Source organism: Euprymna scolopes, chromosome 13 (assembly GCF_053919585.1).
Source record: "Euprymna scolopes isolate OS-2025 chromosome 13, ASM5391958v1, whole genome shotgun sequence".
Classification (NCBI taxonomy): Eukaryota; Metazoa; Mollusca; class Cephalopoda; order Sepiida; family Sepiolidae; genus Euprymna; species Euprymna scolopes.
This window is the reverse complement of record NC_136494.1, coordinates 42,747,716-42,766,931: the sequence shown is the minus strand read 5'-3', so window position 1 is coordinate 42,766,931 and position 19,216 is coordinate 42,747,716. Positions and strand designations below refer to the sequence as shown.

General features: G+C 33.2%; 1 protein-coding gene across 1 annotated transcript in view; it reads left to right on the top strand.

Moving 5' to 3' along the window:
* LOC145292232 (uncharacterized) overlaps positions 1–19,216 on the top strand; it is a 351,246-nt gene that overhangs the window by 95,364 nt on the left and 236,666 nt on the right. Inside the window, exons 39-42 of the mRNA XM_080138555.1 lie at positions 6,804–6,824; positions 7,062–7,094; positions 10,262–10,536; positions 18,171–18,306. Coding sequence (XP_079994681.1) covers positions 6,804–6,824; positions 7,062–7,094; positions 10,262–10,536; positions 18,171–18,306 — 465 coding nt within the window. The remainder of the gene's footprint in view (positions 1–6,803; positions 6,825–7,061; positions 7,095–10,261; positions 10,537–18,170; positions 18,307–19,216) is intronic.

Genomic DNA, 19,216 nt, shown 5'->3' with positions numbered 1-19,216 from the left:
TGGTCAACACAGAGCGAGTGGCTGAAAAATGTTGAGTCTTCATGATATGTTATATTTTCATTAGTCAACACAGAGCGAGTGGCTGAAAAATGTTACGTCTTCATGATATGTTATATTTTCATTGGTCAACACAGAGCGAGTGGCTGAAAAATGTTGAGTCTTCATGATATGTTATATTTTCATTAGTCAACACAGAGCGAGTGGCTGAAAAATGTTGAGTCTTCATGATATGTTATATTTTCATTAGTCAACACAGAGCGAGTGGCTGAAAAATGTTAAGTCTTCATGATATGTTATATTTTCATTGGTCAACACAGAGCGAGTGGCTGAAAAATGTTGAGTCTTCATGATATGTTATATTTTCATTGGTCAATTGGTTGGACAATGTATTCCTAGGCATTTATTTCAGTTTACAACTTGTTAACATCTTTCCCGAGATAATTGTTTTCTCTAAGATATTCTGTATTCACTTTTACCAAGTCTGAAACCAGGCTTTTAATGTGTTGTATACTAGCTATTCTGGTGCAACAATACTAAGAAATTATTTATAAATCAATTTGGTTTTGCACCAGAAAAATAAATACCAGGAGATTATTATGAAGTGTAAATATTTTTGACATTTTACACATTGACATTTTATTAAAATTTATTTTGCATATCCTCAAATCTATATTTTTGTCTTAACTTTCGATTAAATCAGAGACACAAAATCCGGTTTTCAGTGTTATATTTTGCCTGTGTCCTAAATCCCGCAATCTACATTTTAAAAATTAGTACAATAAAATAAATTACTTAATATTTTAATATGAATTTGCAATTCTGGAAAAATAAGACAATAAATCAATATGTGTGTAAAGTTTAATAGTAAAATATGAATATATATTTATCACAATTAGCTTAATTGCTATAAATATATTTTCGTAATTTAGTATTTATAGAGCCATGCGATCCTTCTGATTAGAACATCACACAAACTTTATTTTTCTAAGAAAGGAAAGAAAAAATTAAAATAAAAACACAAACTGATTTTATGCCTGAAGATGATGCTATATCGCCAAAACTTAGTTAATTTTAAATAAATAAATATTGATTTACAAAAGAAATCTGCATTGTATTGAACTTACAATTCAAATTCAAATTGATACAACACTTTAATCGTAGAAGAATATATACAACCAAGCAAAACAAAAAATCCTAAACAAACTTCATCCCAAAACAGTAAAACTAAAGCTGGCCAGCCAGGACACTATATATACAAATGTAGGCAAATTTGAGCATATTTTATTGGTGTGAAAATATAAGGGTTTTTTTATACCAATTGTCATAAAAGTTTAACCATAGAATATTATTATAATCTTCAAAAACCTGAAAATTATGTAGTTTTCTCTGATAAAACCAAAGATATGAACATTCTAATATTCAATTTGGCTACGAATATAAATATATATATACAAGTATATATATATATATATATATATATATATATATATATGTATATATATGAAATTTTGCATGAAGATCAACAGATCTATTATCATCATTTGATTTAGCAAATATTCTTTTTGATAAACATAAACATTGTGATTCAATGAATTTCAAAAAAAACCTTAGTGAAATGAAGTGGTTGAGTTTCATATCAAAGATTTTTATTATTCTAATCAAGACAAAGAATACCTTAGAAAATTAATCTCCCTTAACCTATAGGGTTTCGATGTCTACCATCTCATCAGAGGAGAGAAAATATTAGCAAATATTTATAAAGGTATGTACCCTATTTGCTAAAGTCAGTGAGACATGGAAAGTTAAAGTCAAAATAGTTACATAATCAGAAGTCCTGTAGCAAGAGGATTTGAAGAAAAGGATATGAAAATTGTAGATCCAGATGGCGTAGTAAAATCCATGGTGGACGTTCTTTAAAGCAGTTGGGTAATAAGATCCAAGTTGTATATTTGGTAATCCGCATAGCTGAGTAGATATCCGAATCAGGCAAGTTCTTGTATAAATTTATTTGTGGGTCCAGCGAAAACCGATTAAAAAGATTTCCCCAAGTCTCAATACTCCTTATGTCAAATCTCGAGTCTCTAGACCGAAAATTGATAGACTTATTGCATAGGGAAATGCACACCGACACATACACAGACAGACATTTTCACTTTTATAGATATACTAGCATGGGTGCTCGGCGTTGCCCGAGTGTTTGGAGGTGTGTGTTGAGCAAAAAAAAAAAGTGGTAGTAGGAAGCAGGCTTGAACCCGTATTGCGAAGGAAGAAAAGAACAGGAAAAAAACGTGATGTCTTTGCTGTTACGACCACCACCAAGCCGGAAGTGATGTAGGTTTAAATTAAGGCAAGACAGTCTAAAAGAGCAAATAACTTTCGAAAATATCGGCGAAAAAAGTTACCCCTCCCTGTAGAAAAGTACCCAGTGGAGGGTGAAGATATTAATGTTTTTAGCCAGTTTTTCGGTATTTGTCATCTGAAAGGTCGAGCTTCAAAACGATACTGATCTTGTGAAAATCCATCACCTCTGTCGAAGGTTTTAGGCAGACATGCAAGCATACACACATACATTTATATATTGGTAGCTCAAATTTTCGACCCAAACCGATTAAAAAGCTTGCCCTATCTCTGAATATCCTTTATGTAAAATTTCAAATATTTAGACCCGAAATTGGCTGAGTAATTTGGTAGAGACCGCAAAGGTCAATTTTTTTTTTAACTTTGACCCCTATTATGACCCCTGAACATTTATTGTTTTGGGCTCAAATCAAGTTATTCCGTTAGATCCATGTCCAAGGAACCTATATCTAAAATTTCCAGTGTTTAGACCCAAAATTGGCAGAGGAGTTTGGTAGAGTTCTCAAATGTCAAATCATTAAACTTTGACCCCTTAACAGCCAAATTTCTGGCCGAAAATCGATCACAAAGATTTTTCTAAATCTTCATACCCTGGATATCAAATTTCGAGTCTGTAGACTGAAAATTGACAGAGTTATTGTGTAGGGAAATGCACACAGACAGACACAGACAGACAGACAGACACTTTCATTTTTATAGATATATAGACTAGCAGTTCAGCCCAGCTTTGCCCGGGTCCTATGTACTCTTAATAACTTTGTATGCATATGTATATATATATTAAGAAGTTTGTACTCATGTACAGGTAACCTACATTTAAAATTTCTAGTGTTTGAACAAAAAATTGGCAGAGGATTTTGGTAAAGTTTTCAAAGCTCAAATCGTTGAACTTTGACCGCTTAACAGCAAAATTTGTGGCCAAAATCCGATTAAAAAGATTTTCCCAAATCTCAATAACCCTTTTGTTAAATCTCGAGTCTGTAGACTAAAAATGACAGAGTAGTTTGCTAGGGAATGTGCACACAGACAATATTACTTTAATAGATATAATAGATAGATTATTTCACAATTAATCTCAAACCCAAAATTATTTGCTACTAATTTACTATTATTCTTAAATCCAAACTTATTTACTATTAATTCACTAATAATATCAACCCAAAATTATTTGCTATTAATTTACTATTAATTTCAAACCCAAAATTATTTGCTACTAATTTTCTGTTTTCTCAACTGCAAAAAAATCACTATTAATCTTCAACCTAAAATTATTTTCTATTAATTTACTATTGTACTCAATTCCACACTTATTAAATACTAGCATGAGTGTCCGGCGTTGCTCGGGTGTTTGGAGGTGTATGTTGAGCAAAAAAAGAAGAAAAAAAAAAACAAAAAAAAACGGTCAATTTTTTTAACTTTGACCCCTATTATGACCCCTTAACATTTATTCTTCCAGCGTTTAGACACAAAATTGTCGGAGGAGTTTGGTAGAGTTCTCAACGGTCAAATCGTTGAACTTTGACCCCTTAAACAGCCAAATGTCTGGCCGAAAACTGATCACATAAATTTTCCCAAATCTCAGTATTCTGTATATTAAATTTCGAGTCTGTAGACTAAAAATTGAGAGAGTTATTGCGTAGGGATATGTACACACACACACACACACACACACACACACGCGTTCATTTTTATAGATATACTAGCATTTCGGCCCGACGTTGCCCGGGTGTTTGGAGGTGTATGCTGAACAAAAAAAAACGGTAAATTTTCTTAACTTTGACCCCTATTATGACCCCTTAACATTTATTGTTTTAGGCTCAAATGAAGTTATTAAGTTAGATCCATGTTCAAGGAACCTATATCTAAAATTTCAAGTGTTTGTCGGAGGAGTTTGGTAGAGTTCTCAAAGGTCAAATTGTTGAACTTTGACGCCTTAACAGCCAATTTCTGGGCGAAAACCGATCACAAAGATTTTGCCAACTCTCAGTACCCTGTACATCAAATTTCGAGTCTGTAGACTAATAATTCAGAGCGTTATTGTGTAGGGAAATGTACACAGACAGACACATAGACAGACAGACAGACAGACACACAGACACGTTCACTTTTATATATATACTAGCATGGGTGCCCGGCGTTGCCCGGGTGTTTGGAGGTGTATGCTGAGCAAAAAAAAAAAAAAACGGTCAATTTTTTAAACTTTGATCCCGATTATGACCCCTTAACATTTATTGTTTTGGACTCAAACTAAGTTATTAAGTTAGATCCATGTTCAAGGAATCTATATCTAAAATTTTAAGTGTTTAGACCCAAAATTGTCGAATGAGTTTGGTAGAGTTCTCAAAGGTCAAATCATTAAACTTTGACCCCTTAACAGCCAAATTTCTGGCCGAAAGCCAATTACGTAGATTTTCCCAAATCTCAGTACCATGTATATCAAATTTCGAGTCTGTAGACTAACAATTAACAGAGTTATTGCATAGGGAAATGTACCCAGACAGACAGACAAATAGACAGACAGACAGACACACAGACACGTTCACTTTTATGGATAGATAGATAGATAGATAGATAGATAGATAGATAGATAGATTACTTCATTATTAATCTCAAACCCATAAAATATTTGCCATTAATTTACTATTGTTCTCAACTCCAAACTTATTTACGAATAATCCCCTATTAATCTGAAACCCAAAATTATTTGATACAAATTTACTATTACTCTTAAATCAAAACATATTTACTATTAATTCACTACTGATCTCAAACCGAATATTATTTGCTATTAATTTACTATTGTTCTCAACTCCAAACTTATTTATTAATAATTCACTATTAATCTCGAACCCAAAATTATTTGCTATTAATTTACTATTACTCTCAGCACCAAGCTCATTTACTACTTGCATTTCTGCCCGGCTTTGCTTGGCCCTATGTTCTGTTCATAACTTTCCCTACGTGTGAATACATTTTATGTAAGATTTCAAATGTTTAGACCAAAATTTGTCTGATTAATTTCGTAGAGACCAAAGAAGTCAATCTATTTTACATTTTACCCGTATTTTGACCCCTTAACATTTATTATTATGGTCTCAAATGAAAACGCAAAATTTTACCCATATCCAAGTTACCTACATTTAAAATTTTAAGTCTTTAGACTCAAAGTAGGCAAAGGAATTTGGTAGAATCTGCAAAGATCAACCCTTTCAACTTTGACCTTTGGCAGCAAAATTTTCGCCCCAAAACTGATTAAAATGCTTGCCAAATGTCTGAATACTTGTTAAGTATAAATTTCAAATGTTTAGACACAAAATTGGCTGAATAGTTTGCTAGACACCGCAAAGGTCAAATCTTTGGCAGCTCAATTTTTCAACCCAAACCGATTAAAAAGCTTGCCCTATCTCTGAATAGCTTTTCTGTAACATTTCAAATGTTTAGACCAGAAACTGGCTGAGTAATTTAGTAGAGACCGCAGAGATCAATTTTTTTTTTTTACTTTAACCCCAATTTTGAACCCTTTACATTTATTTTTGGGGTTCTTAAATTAAATTATAAAGTTAGATCCATGTCCAAATAACCTACATTTTAAATTTCAAGTGTTTAGACCCAGAATTGATGGAGGAGTTTGGTAGAGTTTTCAAAAGTCAACTCGTCGAACTTTAACCCCTTGACAGTCAAATTTCTGGCCGAAAACGGATTAAAACGATTTTCCCAAAACTCAATACCTCTTATGTCAAATCTCGAGTCTGTAGACCGGAAATTGACAAAGTTATTTGGTAGGGAAATGTATACACACACACACACACACACACACACACACACACACACACACACACACACACACACACACACACACACATACACACAGACATTTTCACTTTTATAGATATATAGATAGATATAGATATATATATATAATATTTTTGTAAATATATATTAACAATATATTTTTTTAATATATATTAACAATTATTTCTATACTTACAAAAACTAGTGTTTCATTCTTACGCAATCGTCAGTGTAGGAAATGATAATTACTGCTCATCACAAGATTGACAAGCTTAGGTTAGCATTTTATCTCTAGAACACCGGTAATGAACACAAGAATTAAAGAAAATTAAGTACCTTTGAATGCCAAGTTAGTGGGCAGTTAAATACGTGTGAAAATATTTACAAATTCAGCCTTTAATGATTGCTAAAATTGTTAGCAAAACTGTTTTGGTGACATCTGTAAGAAATAGTCCCTCTTTTGGTGGCATGATCCCAACTCTTGTATAAGTCTTAGTTTTCTCTTTAGGATTTTCTATGTTTAATGCTAGCTCTATTTTCTAAATTAATAATTTCAACAAAATTAAATGTGTCAACTAAAATGTAGTGTGATAATATGTTGTCTGAAATAAATTCTAATGTTTAAGCTATATATATCTTTCTAATTTTTATAGCAACTACACCAGCTCCAACAAGTAAGTATAATATTTCATTTATTTTGTTCAAAAATCAAAAGCCATTTGATATAATTTTATATGACATCGTTACATCTAAATACATGTGTACTAAGAATTTCTTCATTAACTTTTTGTATTAAACTATTTAATTTACACACCTTATTTAAAATATTAAAATAGATACAGGTTGAAATTAATAAAAAAAATATCATTTCATAAGATAAAAATATCTACTTATTTTATGTATTTTTTCAGCTGTTACGACACCAAAACCTTCAACTGAAACAGGTTAGTCAGCATTGATTATTTCATATTTATTTCCATATTTTTTTCTGAAAAAAAAATTTATTTAATCTCTAATTACACAATATTTATTGTGTTTCTGTTTCAATGCATACGACCATAGTCAAAATTATGGAACATGTTCGAACATGTTTTCCCTCACATATACACACCCACATGTGCGCACTCACATACGCACACACACACACACACACACACACACACACACACACACACACACACACACACACACACACACACACACACACACACATCCTCATACATACACCCACATGTATGCACGCAGATACGCACAGACACGTACATATATTCATGTTCATGTATATCCACTCACATTCATGCACACACACACTCACACGCTAACGTACACACATATACGCACACATACGCGCACAAGTACGCACACATGCGAAACGTTACTTCCCCTGAAAGGAATTCCAGACATGCGCAGCCAGAACACTCACCCTGATATAAAAATCCACGACACTATTCAACTTTCTCTTTCTTCCCTTTTACCTGGTTTCGTCAACCAGGCAAGTTCGGCGTCCATAGCTCTCGGTTTGAAGACTTTTCCACGTGGACGACTGCTATCATGAACGCACGGTTTTTCTGAGGCAAACACTCCCTTTCTATTTTCCTTTCTACGTGCGGGACGGCCATTTCTCGCCCTCGACTTCATTTCTTTCTTTTCCACGCATGTAATCGTCAACACCTGGATGAACACGTGTTACACCTAAACCATTTTTATTTTCAACAGAAAATAAGCGACATGTTTATTTCATCCCGCAATTGAGTTATTGTTTCCTTCATTTCATTCGTTTCATTATTTTATTTTGTAACGGATTAGGATTTAGTCCTCTACAAACATTAATGAAAAATCGAAATTATGATTCAAACATTACTAAATCAATTTTAATAATGATTAATATTTTGCATGTCCTTCTTTTGCCTTTATAACAGCTTGTATTCGTTTTTGCATTTTATTGGCTAAATTGTTGCAGGTGGTAAGATTTATTTTCTGACACTCTTCATGAAGTTTTGCCTCTAATTCCTTTTTGATGAACATTTGTGCATTTTCACTCTTTTCTCTAGATGGGACCACAAAGTTTCAATGGGATTTAAATCTGGAGATTGAGAGGGCAACTCCGTCACTTTTTTTTCTTGAAACATGGCATGGGACATTGTCTTGTTGGAAGATTACATCACTTGGAATGTTATTATTAAATATTTTAGTCAACGAGATTTAGTAAACCTGATCCGGCATGTTAGTATAAATTGTGGAGTTCATTCTGTTCTCACATATGTACAACAGTCCAGTGTCTACAAAGCCATACAGCCCCAAACCATTACGCTTCCTCCTTCAAATTTGACAGTTGGAACCACATAATCAGGATTAAATGCTTCTCCTTCCCTGTGGTAAATAGAAACTGCTCCAGGGATAGCAAAAATCTAATGAAAAAATGAGAATGTGCTACAACTTTTAACTAGATGATATGGATGTGTATTCACATACAAATTTTAATTGTTTCTTTCAAAGTTTAGGAAATGGAAGCTGTTAACTTACCTGAAAGTTACTTTCATCAGACATTTTGGCCCAATCATCAGGTGTCCAATTTTCATGTTTTTTGCAAATTCCTTTTTTCTTGTTGGCCTAAGACAAATATGACTTCTTCTTTGCTTTGCATCCTTTTAATCCTACTTCTACTTTTTAGCACTGTTCAAGCTGATATATTTTTGTTTGCATCTTCTCTAAGTTCAGTAGTGAGCTCTGAAGAACTTTTCTTCCTATCTGCAAGAGATGCTCTTTTCAAAGATGCTTTTATTCCCTGACGGTTGTAGACTTTTTACAGCCTTGTTTTTTTTTTCTGTTTTTGAAAGACTTTGTTTCCTTGTACTTTTTTTAATCGTTGTTTGAAATCACTTCATTGAACATTCCATCTTCCTGGCAATTTCTACCTGAGAATATCCTTCATTAGATAAAGTAACAATTTGTGTTCTTTTAATCTCTGCATGCTGTTTCTTTGGAGGCATTTTCAAATAAATATACTATTATAGCACTGGCAGGAATCAAATATTACTTGAAAAATAAGAAACAACTTTTAGTATGACAATAAATCATTTCGAATATTGGAATGAATTTAGTATGAAACTCAGCTAAAACTCGGGAAAGAGGCTTTAAAGCTAATAAATACTACAATCTACTGTTAAATATTTTACATTTGCTCTCAACTGTTCACTGTACAATTCTTAACTTTTAATTATATAAGTTTTTTTGTAGGTGCTCCATAATTTTGATCATGGCTGTATATGTATAAACATTTAAATAAATAATAAGGATAATAACTCAGTATATATTCAAGAGAAATTTCCTATAATAAAATGATAGGTTATGTTTCTTCTTTACTATATCTATATGTGTGTGTGTGTGTGTGCATAATCATGTGCATTACTAAGGGAGGTAATTCAGTATTCAAGCAAAATGTAATGTGTATCAGTATATTTCCCATCATACAAATATCAGTAGCAGCTAACTAGAAGTATTAATGTTTTAGTGAACAAGGCATGAATGGGTTTTTCAAAGAGAGTTTAATTATTAAAATGTTTTAAGTGTTTTTTTTTTGGTTTTTTTGACATAGGAATCACCACTTATCAAGGCCCTGAGGCCACTCGAGGATAAGGGTTAATGAGTATACATTAGTCATTGCGATTATAGAATAGTAAACATAAGTAGTGGAAATTTTGTAAATTGGATTACTTAGGGGGACGGTTCATCAAGAACTTGTTTACATTGGACTTGAAGACAGTCAAATTGTAGATTTTATGAAGTATGCCATACCCTATTAATTGTCCTAGAAAGGAAGCCTCCATCAAGAGATTCACTAATTCTATGAGATATAACCGTTAGCACATCTGCTGTAGATCTAGCAGAACGGAAACCATATTGCATGTCACTAGGAAGATTATTTTTGATGAGGTGGTTGACTACTTTTCTATTTAACATGGATTCCGGCAACTTACTCATGACACACAGGAGACTAATTGGTCTGTACTGTGTTTTGTGAAGTCGTGAAAAATATGCCATCATTTTTTACATAGCAACTGTATGGCACACTGATCTATAAATAATTAAAATGTATATCATTTTCTTTCAGCTTCTTTGTGTGTAAAACAAGATGGCTTAGCTGATTCTTCCTTGGTGAGAAACTGGGATATTGATGTGTCCAGTAATGAAGAACATAAAGCTGCTATCCGACCAGGTGGAAAAGGATGGACACCTGAATCTGGAGATAAGAAAAAGACAGTCAGCATCTTTGTAGGTGATGCTCTCATTTATGGAGCCACTGTACAATTACCAAAGGCAAGAGATGTTGGAAAATATGATGTCTATCTTCTTGGAAGTGATACAGGAAAGATGATGCGATTAAAGGTAGGAAATACACATATACTTATTTCTCTCTCTTACTTTCTCCTCATATATATATATATATATATATATATATATATATATATATATATATATATATATATACGAGACACCATATATTTCGCCATATAAGGCGACTGTCAGATAAGACGAGATACAATATTGGAGCAAATTTTAATAAATTTATCATATATTGGTTGTATAAGACATCTGCTAAATCACAGATCCATGTTTGTTTAGCCTAGGTTAGAGATTGCAACACCCGGTATTTTATGAAATATGGGTTTTTAAAGATTATTTTTTAACTTTAAGGGTTGTCTTATACACAGAAATATATGGTATATATATATATATATATATATATATATATATATATATATATATATTGATTGAGATTGTCGGACTGACTTCCTCATCTTGGTTGTTATTGTCACAACGTTTCGGCCGTTTTGCCCTCTGAAACGTTGTGACAATAACAACCAAGATGAGGAAGTCAGTCCGACAATCTCAATCAATGAAAACACCTCATCTCAAAAATACAGACAATTACTATATATATATATATATATATATATATATATATATCAATGTCTATGTGTGTTTGTGTGTTCTATATAGAATGAAAAATTAAAGATTGCATATAAAATCTAAAAGTATATTCTCATTAAAAGCATATATGTCAAAACAATGGAAGTGTACCCAAATCTCTAAGGGGCTATGAGAGCATAACTTCTGTAAACTTAAAATATATCCTATTTATATGAAATTTAAATCACATGTATAAAATTCAAATCTTTTAGTGTCTTCAGGGAAAGGCAAAAAAATTGTAATCTAAAAAGAAAAAAATAAGATTGCCAGCATTCCCGTGACATTCACATTATTAGCACGACTTCTAAACTTCTTGTGTTGTCATTGCTCTCAAACATTCAACTCACTTTCCTCCCACTATTCGTCCTTCTTATCACAGTCACTCCTCTCATATGCAAATTATATTTTGAACCCCTCTTCCCCATGTATTTGAAAATCACTTCACATCATATAGACTTTATATCTCTAGTGACTCCTACATAGCTAAACTTAACTAGCCCTCACTACACAGACAAATACAACTAGTCCTCCATGCATGGCTGGAAGCAAATCAAATCCTTATTTAAAATCTTCCATAATACGATGATGATAATTTTTAAAATATCTGACACTTGAATTGTAGAAACAACTTTCCAAAACATGCCGATCCAACCGTAAAAATGCAAATTTTGCATCATAACTGAAACTTCTTTATAATATGACGATTCTAACTCTCAAATAGTTTGGCTCTCAACATGGTCGCATCAACTATTTTTCTTTCTAAAATAATAATCTAAAAATATAAAAGAAGAAATTGACATCATTCCGATGTTATTCGTGTTATTAGCACAATTTAACTTCTGACGTATTGTTTTCATTGCCAAACACCCAACTTATTCTCCTCCGCAATTTGTCCTTCATATTGCAGTCACTATAATTCTCATATGCGAATTATATTTTGAAACCACAAAGGCTTGCAACGGCTCTTCTGTGGGAAAGAGGTTGTAGGAAAGAGAAAAGGGAATCCCCCACTAAGCTACAAAGTCTATTTTGAACTCTGTCAAGGTAGGTTAAGCTGCTTCTAGCAGCTCCTGCCCAGAAGTGGCAACAGTACTCCATCATTGGCCGAACCTGGCTTTTATATAGGTAGAGAATTGCATCAGGAGTGAGATATCTACTGGAGTGGTAGAAATATCCCACCATTTTTCCAGTGACTTTGGCAATGAATTTGATATACGTGTTCCATTTCATATTGGGAGTAAAGTTCAAGCCCAGAAGCTTGTCAAAACATGAGGGGTCCCCAAGATGAGAGCCATTCATTTAAATTGATGACAGCTGGGCATCAGAGCGTTGATGGTATAAAGATAGAAGCTTGGTTTTAGATGCATTAAAAGCAACCAGCCACCTCTTCCCCCATTGTACCACGTGCTCAAGATCAGAGAAAAGAGAGTCAGAGAGAACTTGGTCGTTTACGGTTTTTGATGTGCTACCATAGATGGTAGTGTTGTCAGCATAAATGTCTACGAATGATGTAAGGATGTGATTTGGAAAATCATTAATATAAATCAGGAAGAGTGTTGGGCCCAGGATGGACCCCTGAGGGACTCCAGTATTAATACTGAGAGCTCCTGATTTCTGCCCATCAACCACTATTATGAGCTGGAGAAAAAGAAAGAAACAGACAATAAGATAGTATAAAATAAGTTAAGAGATTTTAAAAAATGTTTTGGTTACTGTCAATAGAAAGATTCCAAATGATATGGACAGAAAGGTACATAAGGATACGCAAATATATACATGCAAACACCCATCCACACACACACACACGCACTAAATGTACAGGCGAAAAAAGGGCAGACCCAAAGAGGTCTGAATAGGGAGTGATCAGGCCAACAGAAGCAGAATATTAACTAATGATTATACTTACTATGGAAAATAAAAAAGAAAAACTAAGAAAAAAAGAAAACTAGGAAAAATAAAAAAAAATTGTTATATAAAGAGAAGCCGTCTGTGTGCTTGTGTTTGTGTGTGCTAAAAACTTTTGTCATCTGCATTCGACTAGGTTGAAACCGGTACCATTTGAAAGGATAATACCTCGAATGCATCTATTTGAAAATTAGAAAAAAAGATTCATTCTGTGGCAATCAACTAGACCACTTTTTGTAAGTGGGGTCATTTTTCGCATTGTTGTTTTCACAAGTCACACATGCGTATCAAACTAAAACTGTTTAAAAAGCTTATTTTCAATGTCATGATAAGCACTCATGATCCTGTGAGCAAAAGCGTTTGCCCGTAACTTTTGCTCTTCTTTTCCTCTTTTGTGTTCTATGTTCGAGCCTGCCTGTCACAACTCCTTTTTTTTTTTGCAGTCGCACGGGCACTCACTACAATTTTGATTGAGAGAAATGTTGTTTTAATTCATTTATTTAGGGTGATGGCGCATGGGCAACAAAATGTGCTCAATATAGCTTCTCACTGTATTCCTTCTGGCGAAATATCTGGTGGGGAGGTTGTTACATACTTCTTCTTTTTTAGGTTGATTACATTTTTATCTTTTTATCCGTTCTTTTATTTTTTAAATTGTTGCGGCGGTATCGATGAAAGTGCTCAATATCCTTAGTATAACAACTGTCTCCAAACCGAACTTCATGTTGACCCAGGCAATGCAAGGTATCAATGCTAGTAAAAAATAAAAGATAAAAACGAGAAAAAGATAAAATAAAAATGATAAATGAGTGTATATGTATGCTTATATACAAAACAAATAATCGCAATCATATGGATACATAAACTAATACATACATACATACATACATATATATATATATATATATATATATATATATATATATATATATAAAAGTGAACGTGTCTGTGTGTGTGTGTACATTTCCCTACGCAATAACTCTGTCAATTTTTAGTCTGCAGACTCGAAATTTGATATGCATGGTACTGAGATTTTTGAAAAATCTGTGTGATCGGTTTTCGGACAAAAATTTCGCTGTTAAGGAGTCAAAGTTCAACAATTTGACCTTTGAGAACTCTACCAAACTCATCCGACAATTTTGGGTCTAAACACTTGAAACTTTAGATATAGGTTCCTTGGACATGGATCTAACTGAATAACTTGATTTGAGCCCAAAAGAATAAATGTTAAGAGGTCATAATAAGGGTCAAATTTAAAAAAATTGACCGTTTTTTTGTTTTTTATTTTTTGCTCAGCATACACCTTCAAACACCCGGGCAACGGGTGTTTGAATATATATAAACACACACTCGCATGAGAGGAAACCAAAATGTAAAATCATAAGAGCAGCGAAGTGTAATGCAAGAATGCCATTGTATGATAGAGGCAAAAGAAAAAATATCGATTAAAAATATATGAAAGAATTTTTCAAAATTATCCTATAGCTGGGTCATATAAAGAAAACAGTTAATAGAGGTTATGAGAGTTTATTAAAAGCTAGAGCATCAAAAACGGGGCAAAACAGATGTATAAAAAAATAATAGAAACCAAGCAAAACAGAAGAAAAAAGAACATAAAATATTAAGATAAGGGAGAGGAAGGTGTTGGTGTATCTGTAAGACTCCTAAAATTCATGCTAGAATTGTCTGCAAGGACCCCTGGCACAGTGGTTAAAGTAATTGGAAAAATTCAGTTGCAAAAAAGACCTTCTTCTGAAGGTTGAATATTCAATCCTCAGTGTGAGCAAACGAAGATACAATTGCAACTTGGGACCTCTATTCAATCATAGCTAATGACTGAATAGGGGTCCTAAGAGGTCATTAATCAGGAGCATACTACACCCATGAATTAAATAAACAGTTCTATTCAAAATTCTGTGCAGAGTTATGTCATTAAGAATAATAAATTTCAACTAGATTTCATTTCTTTACAAATAAAACTTCTCACATGCGGATTATATTTTGAAGGAAACAAATCTTTCCTTTCAGCAGCAAATGTAAATTCAAGATGGCAGCTAATAATGCTATCAGCAGTAAATTTGTCTAATAATATTTATTAGTAATACTAATATATTTTCTTATTTCATTGCTAATAAATCAGTTAAAAAAGTTAAACAATGTTTTTATTTTGATTACATCTGACATGTTGACTATATATCTTCGATAATATCTTAAAACTTTTAATTCTAATGCCCATCCAAGTCACGTGTTCATAACCATATCTTAAAGGTATAATATTGCATATTTTAAAATTCTATTTTTTCTATCAACAATATCAATTCATTTCTGATCAATTTCATTTCTGTTAGAACATTAGTTATTAATTATTTTTATTTTTATTTTTTTTATTAAATTTTCACCCCAAACAAGGCACATTGCCACTTTGATGTAGGGGGCTACTATCAGGGACATAAGCTACAGGGGTACTATGTGGGAAGTTGGGCAGCAAGATCTCGATCACATTACACATGTCAGTACAGTTGGGGAAGCAGGAACCCGGAAGGGAATTCCAAAGTCTAGCGGTTCTGGGGAAGACACTACTGGAGTAGAAGGCTCTCTTACATCTACAGATCTCTACCGTGAAGGGGTGAGATTTTGCTGCTTGTCAGGCTTATTGGGGTATTTACGTCAAGGTGTACAAGTGCTTGCAGTTCGTTGGGGCATTCATCATTTAAGTACTTGTAGAACAGGCAGAGGGATGCTACATTTCGTCAATGGGACAGAGGTTAAAGCTTAGATGACAGTTCAGGACCTATTAGGTTGGCGACTCTCTTTTGAACCTTGTCTAGGAGTTAGAAACTAGTAGCAGATGCACCAGCCCAAATCTGACAACAATACTCCATACATGGGCAAATGGTGACCTTATAGAGGTACAGGATACTTTCGGGTGTTAGTAGCTTTCTAGCACAGTAGAGAGAACCTACCTTTTTTGCAGCGGTCCTGGCGATACTCTCAATGTAATTTTTCCAACTCATGTTTCCTGTAAACGTTAGGCCGAGGAATTTAAAAGATGTACTTTCAGATAAAGAGTCTTTGGCCATTGCTATTGGTGGTAGAGAAGGTTTCTTGTAGTTATTGAAGGAAACAAGTTTAGTCTTGGCAGCATTGAATGTGACCATCCATTTTTGTCCCCATTCCACTACAGATTGGAGGTTGTCCTCTAGTGTTTCTGCCATTTCTCTAGATATGTGTTCATTTGTTTTCCTGTCGTGTCTGTTATAGAGCCTGGTATCATCAGCATATATACCCATATCACAGACAATTTTGTTGGGGAGGTCATTTATGAATATCAGGAATAATAGAGGTCCAAGGATAGACCCCTGAGGCACTCCCGCATTTATATCATATTGTTTAGATGTACAAGGACAATTTGGATTTTTCTCTTATCTAAGAAGGATTTAATTATGTTAAGTATTCTTCCAGTGATACCATATGATCTGATTTTCCTGAGAAGACCTTCATGCCATACCCTGTCAAAAGCCTTAGATATATCTAGAAATACCGCTCTACCCTCCCCTGCTTTGTCAAGTGAATGGTATATACACTCAGAGATTACAGTTAGGATGTCTGCCGTAAAACGGGCTTGCCTAAATCTATATTTTGGTCAGTCAGAAGTTTAGCATCTGTAAGGTGATGGACTAGAGCTTGATTAATTATGGTCTCAAATATTTTGGTGAAAAGTGGGAGGAGGCTAATGGAACGGTAATTTGCTGGGTCAGTTCTTTCACCAGAATTCTTGAAAACTGGTACCACAGAAGCAGTTTTCCAGCAGGCAGGAAAGCAAGATTCATTAAGGCATTTTTTGTAAAGTTTGGAGAGAACTGGAGCTACTTTGATGGAGCACTTTTTTAATAGCACAGCCGGGATGAGATCAGGTCCACATGCTTTTGAAGTGTCAAGATTTTTTATGATACTATGCACCTGAGAAGGGGTGATTTTCAGATCGTCTAGTGTGGCGTCTGTCTGCAAAGGAAAGTCAGGGAGGGGGTGGTTAGCAGGATCCAGTGTGGAGTTGGAGGCAAACCGACTGGCAAGCATGTTAGCCTTCTTGGTTTGCTTAGCAAAAAACCTCATGATTGTTGGATAGTGGGGGAATTGTTGATTGCCCATTATTTACTACACTGTTGTAGATTTTCCAGAAATCATGGGCTCTTAATTTCTGTGCTTCGATGCGTTTTTTGGTGGTTTCAGTAAATTCTCTCTTAGCTGTCGCTATTTCTTTCTTACAGTTATTTCTGGCTTCTATATACTTCTGTCTGTTTGAACTGGACTTATGTCGGTTAAATAAACATTTGTTATTAATAAATAACAAAACATATTTACTGATGACGATTGTGAAGATTAAAAATTGAGATGAACAATACAACCACCTTGAATACTTACTGCATCAACTACTCCTGATGCTTGGAAGATTGTATGGTTATATATATATATATATATATATATATATATATATATATATATATTGATGATTTTCCAGCATAGTCACTACATAAGATGAGATAAGAATACCAAAATGTAAATTGGTTGGAAAATTTTAGACTTTTTTTAAGTGGAACTTATGGATTTCAAAATTAATCATAATTTATTTTCATCATATTTTAATCTTAGTAATCTATTAAATACTAAAGAATATTTATCACTTTTTAATAATATCATGGCGCTCTTATGAGGATGATTAAAGAACGGTTTTTCTGTAATTAAAGGTTTTTTTTTAATTTTGAAAACATTAAAAAATATACAATAACTTTTAATTCATTATTCTCAGTGCAATAGTAAAGTTAAATTATTTAAGCCAAATATAAAATATGAAATTAAATCTTAACTTACTTTACTTAATTTCAATTACTTTATGTTCTTTCATAAACCAAAAACTGTATGTTAAATTACACTTGAAATAAAATCATGTATTAAATGTTACCAACAAAAAATGTATTCAAATAAGTATGGCAATAAAATTAATAATATTGATAAATTATGTTTTAAAGAAAAACTCTCAAACAAATCATCAAATTAATTGTTTGTCTGAATTTCTTACTTCCTTTTCTCTGTAATTTAATAATCATTATATAATTTATGTATCATGTCTTTCTCTCTAAAATCAGAACAATGGACCAGATGATATTGTCCGGATTCCATTTGGTACAACTGCTGATACAGTCAAAATCCATTTTACTGCAGTGAAGCCTGATTGCCTCATGCGGATAACTGTATCCATCATTGGTTGCTTCCAATCAGCTTGTAAGTTTTTCACTCATGTTTACCCCAAACAAAACATATTGCCACTTGGACGTAAGGGGTTTCTATTTAGGACTATGTTAACAGGGAACTATGCAAGGAGATGAGTGAGATGTCGGTTTACATTAAATTTAAATTTCTGCATGTCAGTATAGTCAGGGAAGCAGGTAGCAGAGAGGGAATTACAAAATCTAGAAGTCTGAAGAAAGGAGCTATTAGAGTGGAAGACTTTCTGGCATCTAAGTTTCTTAATGGTGAAGTGGGATTTTGTTGCTAAACGTGTTTGTTGGAGGTATCTACATGAAAGGCGTACAAGTGCGATGGATTCATTAGAGCACATTCCATTATAAAATGCTTGTAAAACAAACACATGGATGCAACATTGTGGCGACAGGACAGTGCAGGATCTATTAGATATTTCTTCATTTCTTTTACTTACTGTCAGGAATTATGTCCAAGGTAATATTGGAATGGTTATCTTCACTTACTTGGATTACACAATTCTACATCTATTGATATTCTAAATTGCTTATCATTTGATTTTAGCAATTATTATTTTACAGAATTTTTATAAGCATGCGTTTAATTTGTAAAGTTAAACGTTCCCTGTGTTTTATGGCATATCAACACTTTTTGGTTACAGCTGGAGAATAATGCACATTTGAAATAATTAATTTTCTGTCAATAATAATTTGTTGCTGTTTTTCCAATAGTTTTACGCTGTAAACAAATGCAATAAATTTCAACCTAGATTATTTGATTCCATAATGAGTGGAGGTGTAAATTATACTACTCTTGTTCCCAACCTTCCTTTGAAGTTAAGGAATCACACATTGTTAGAATCAATTAAAATCAATAGTACAATTCAGTTCAATAGAATGGCAATTACAAATCATACAAAAAAGGCATAGAA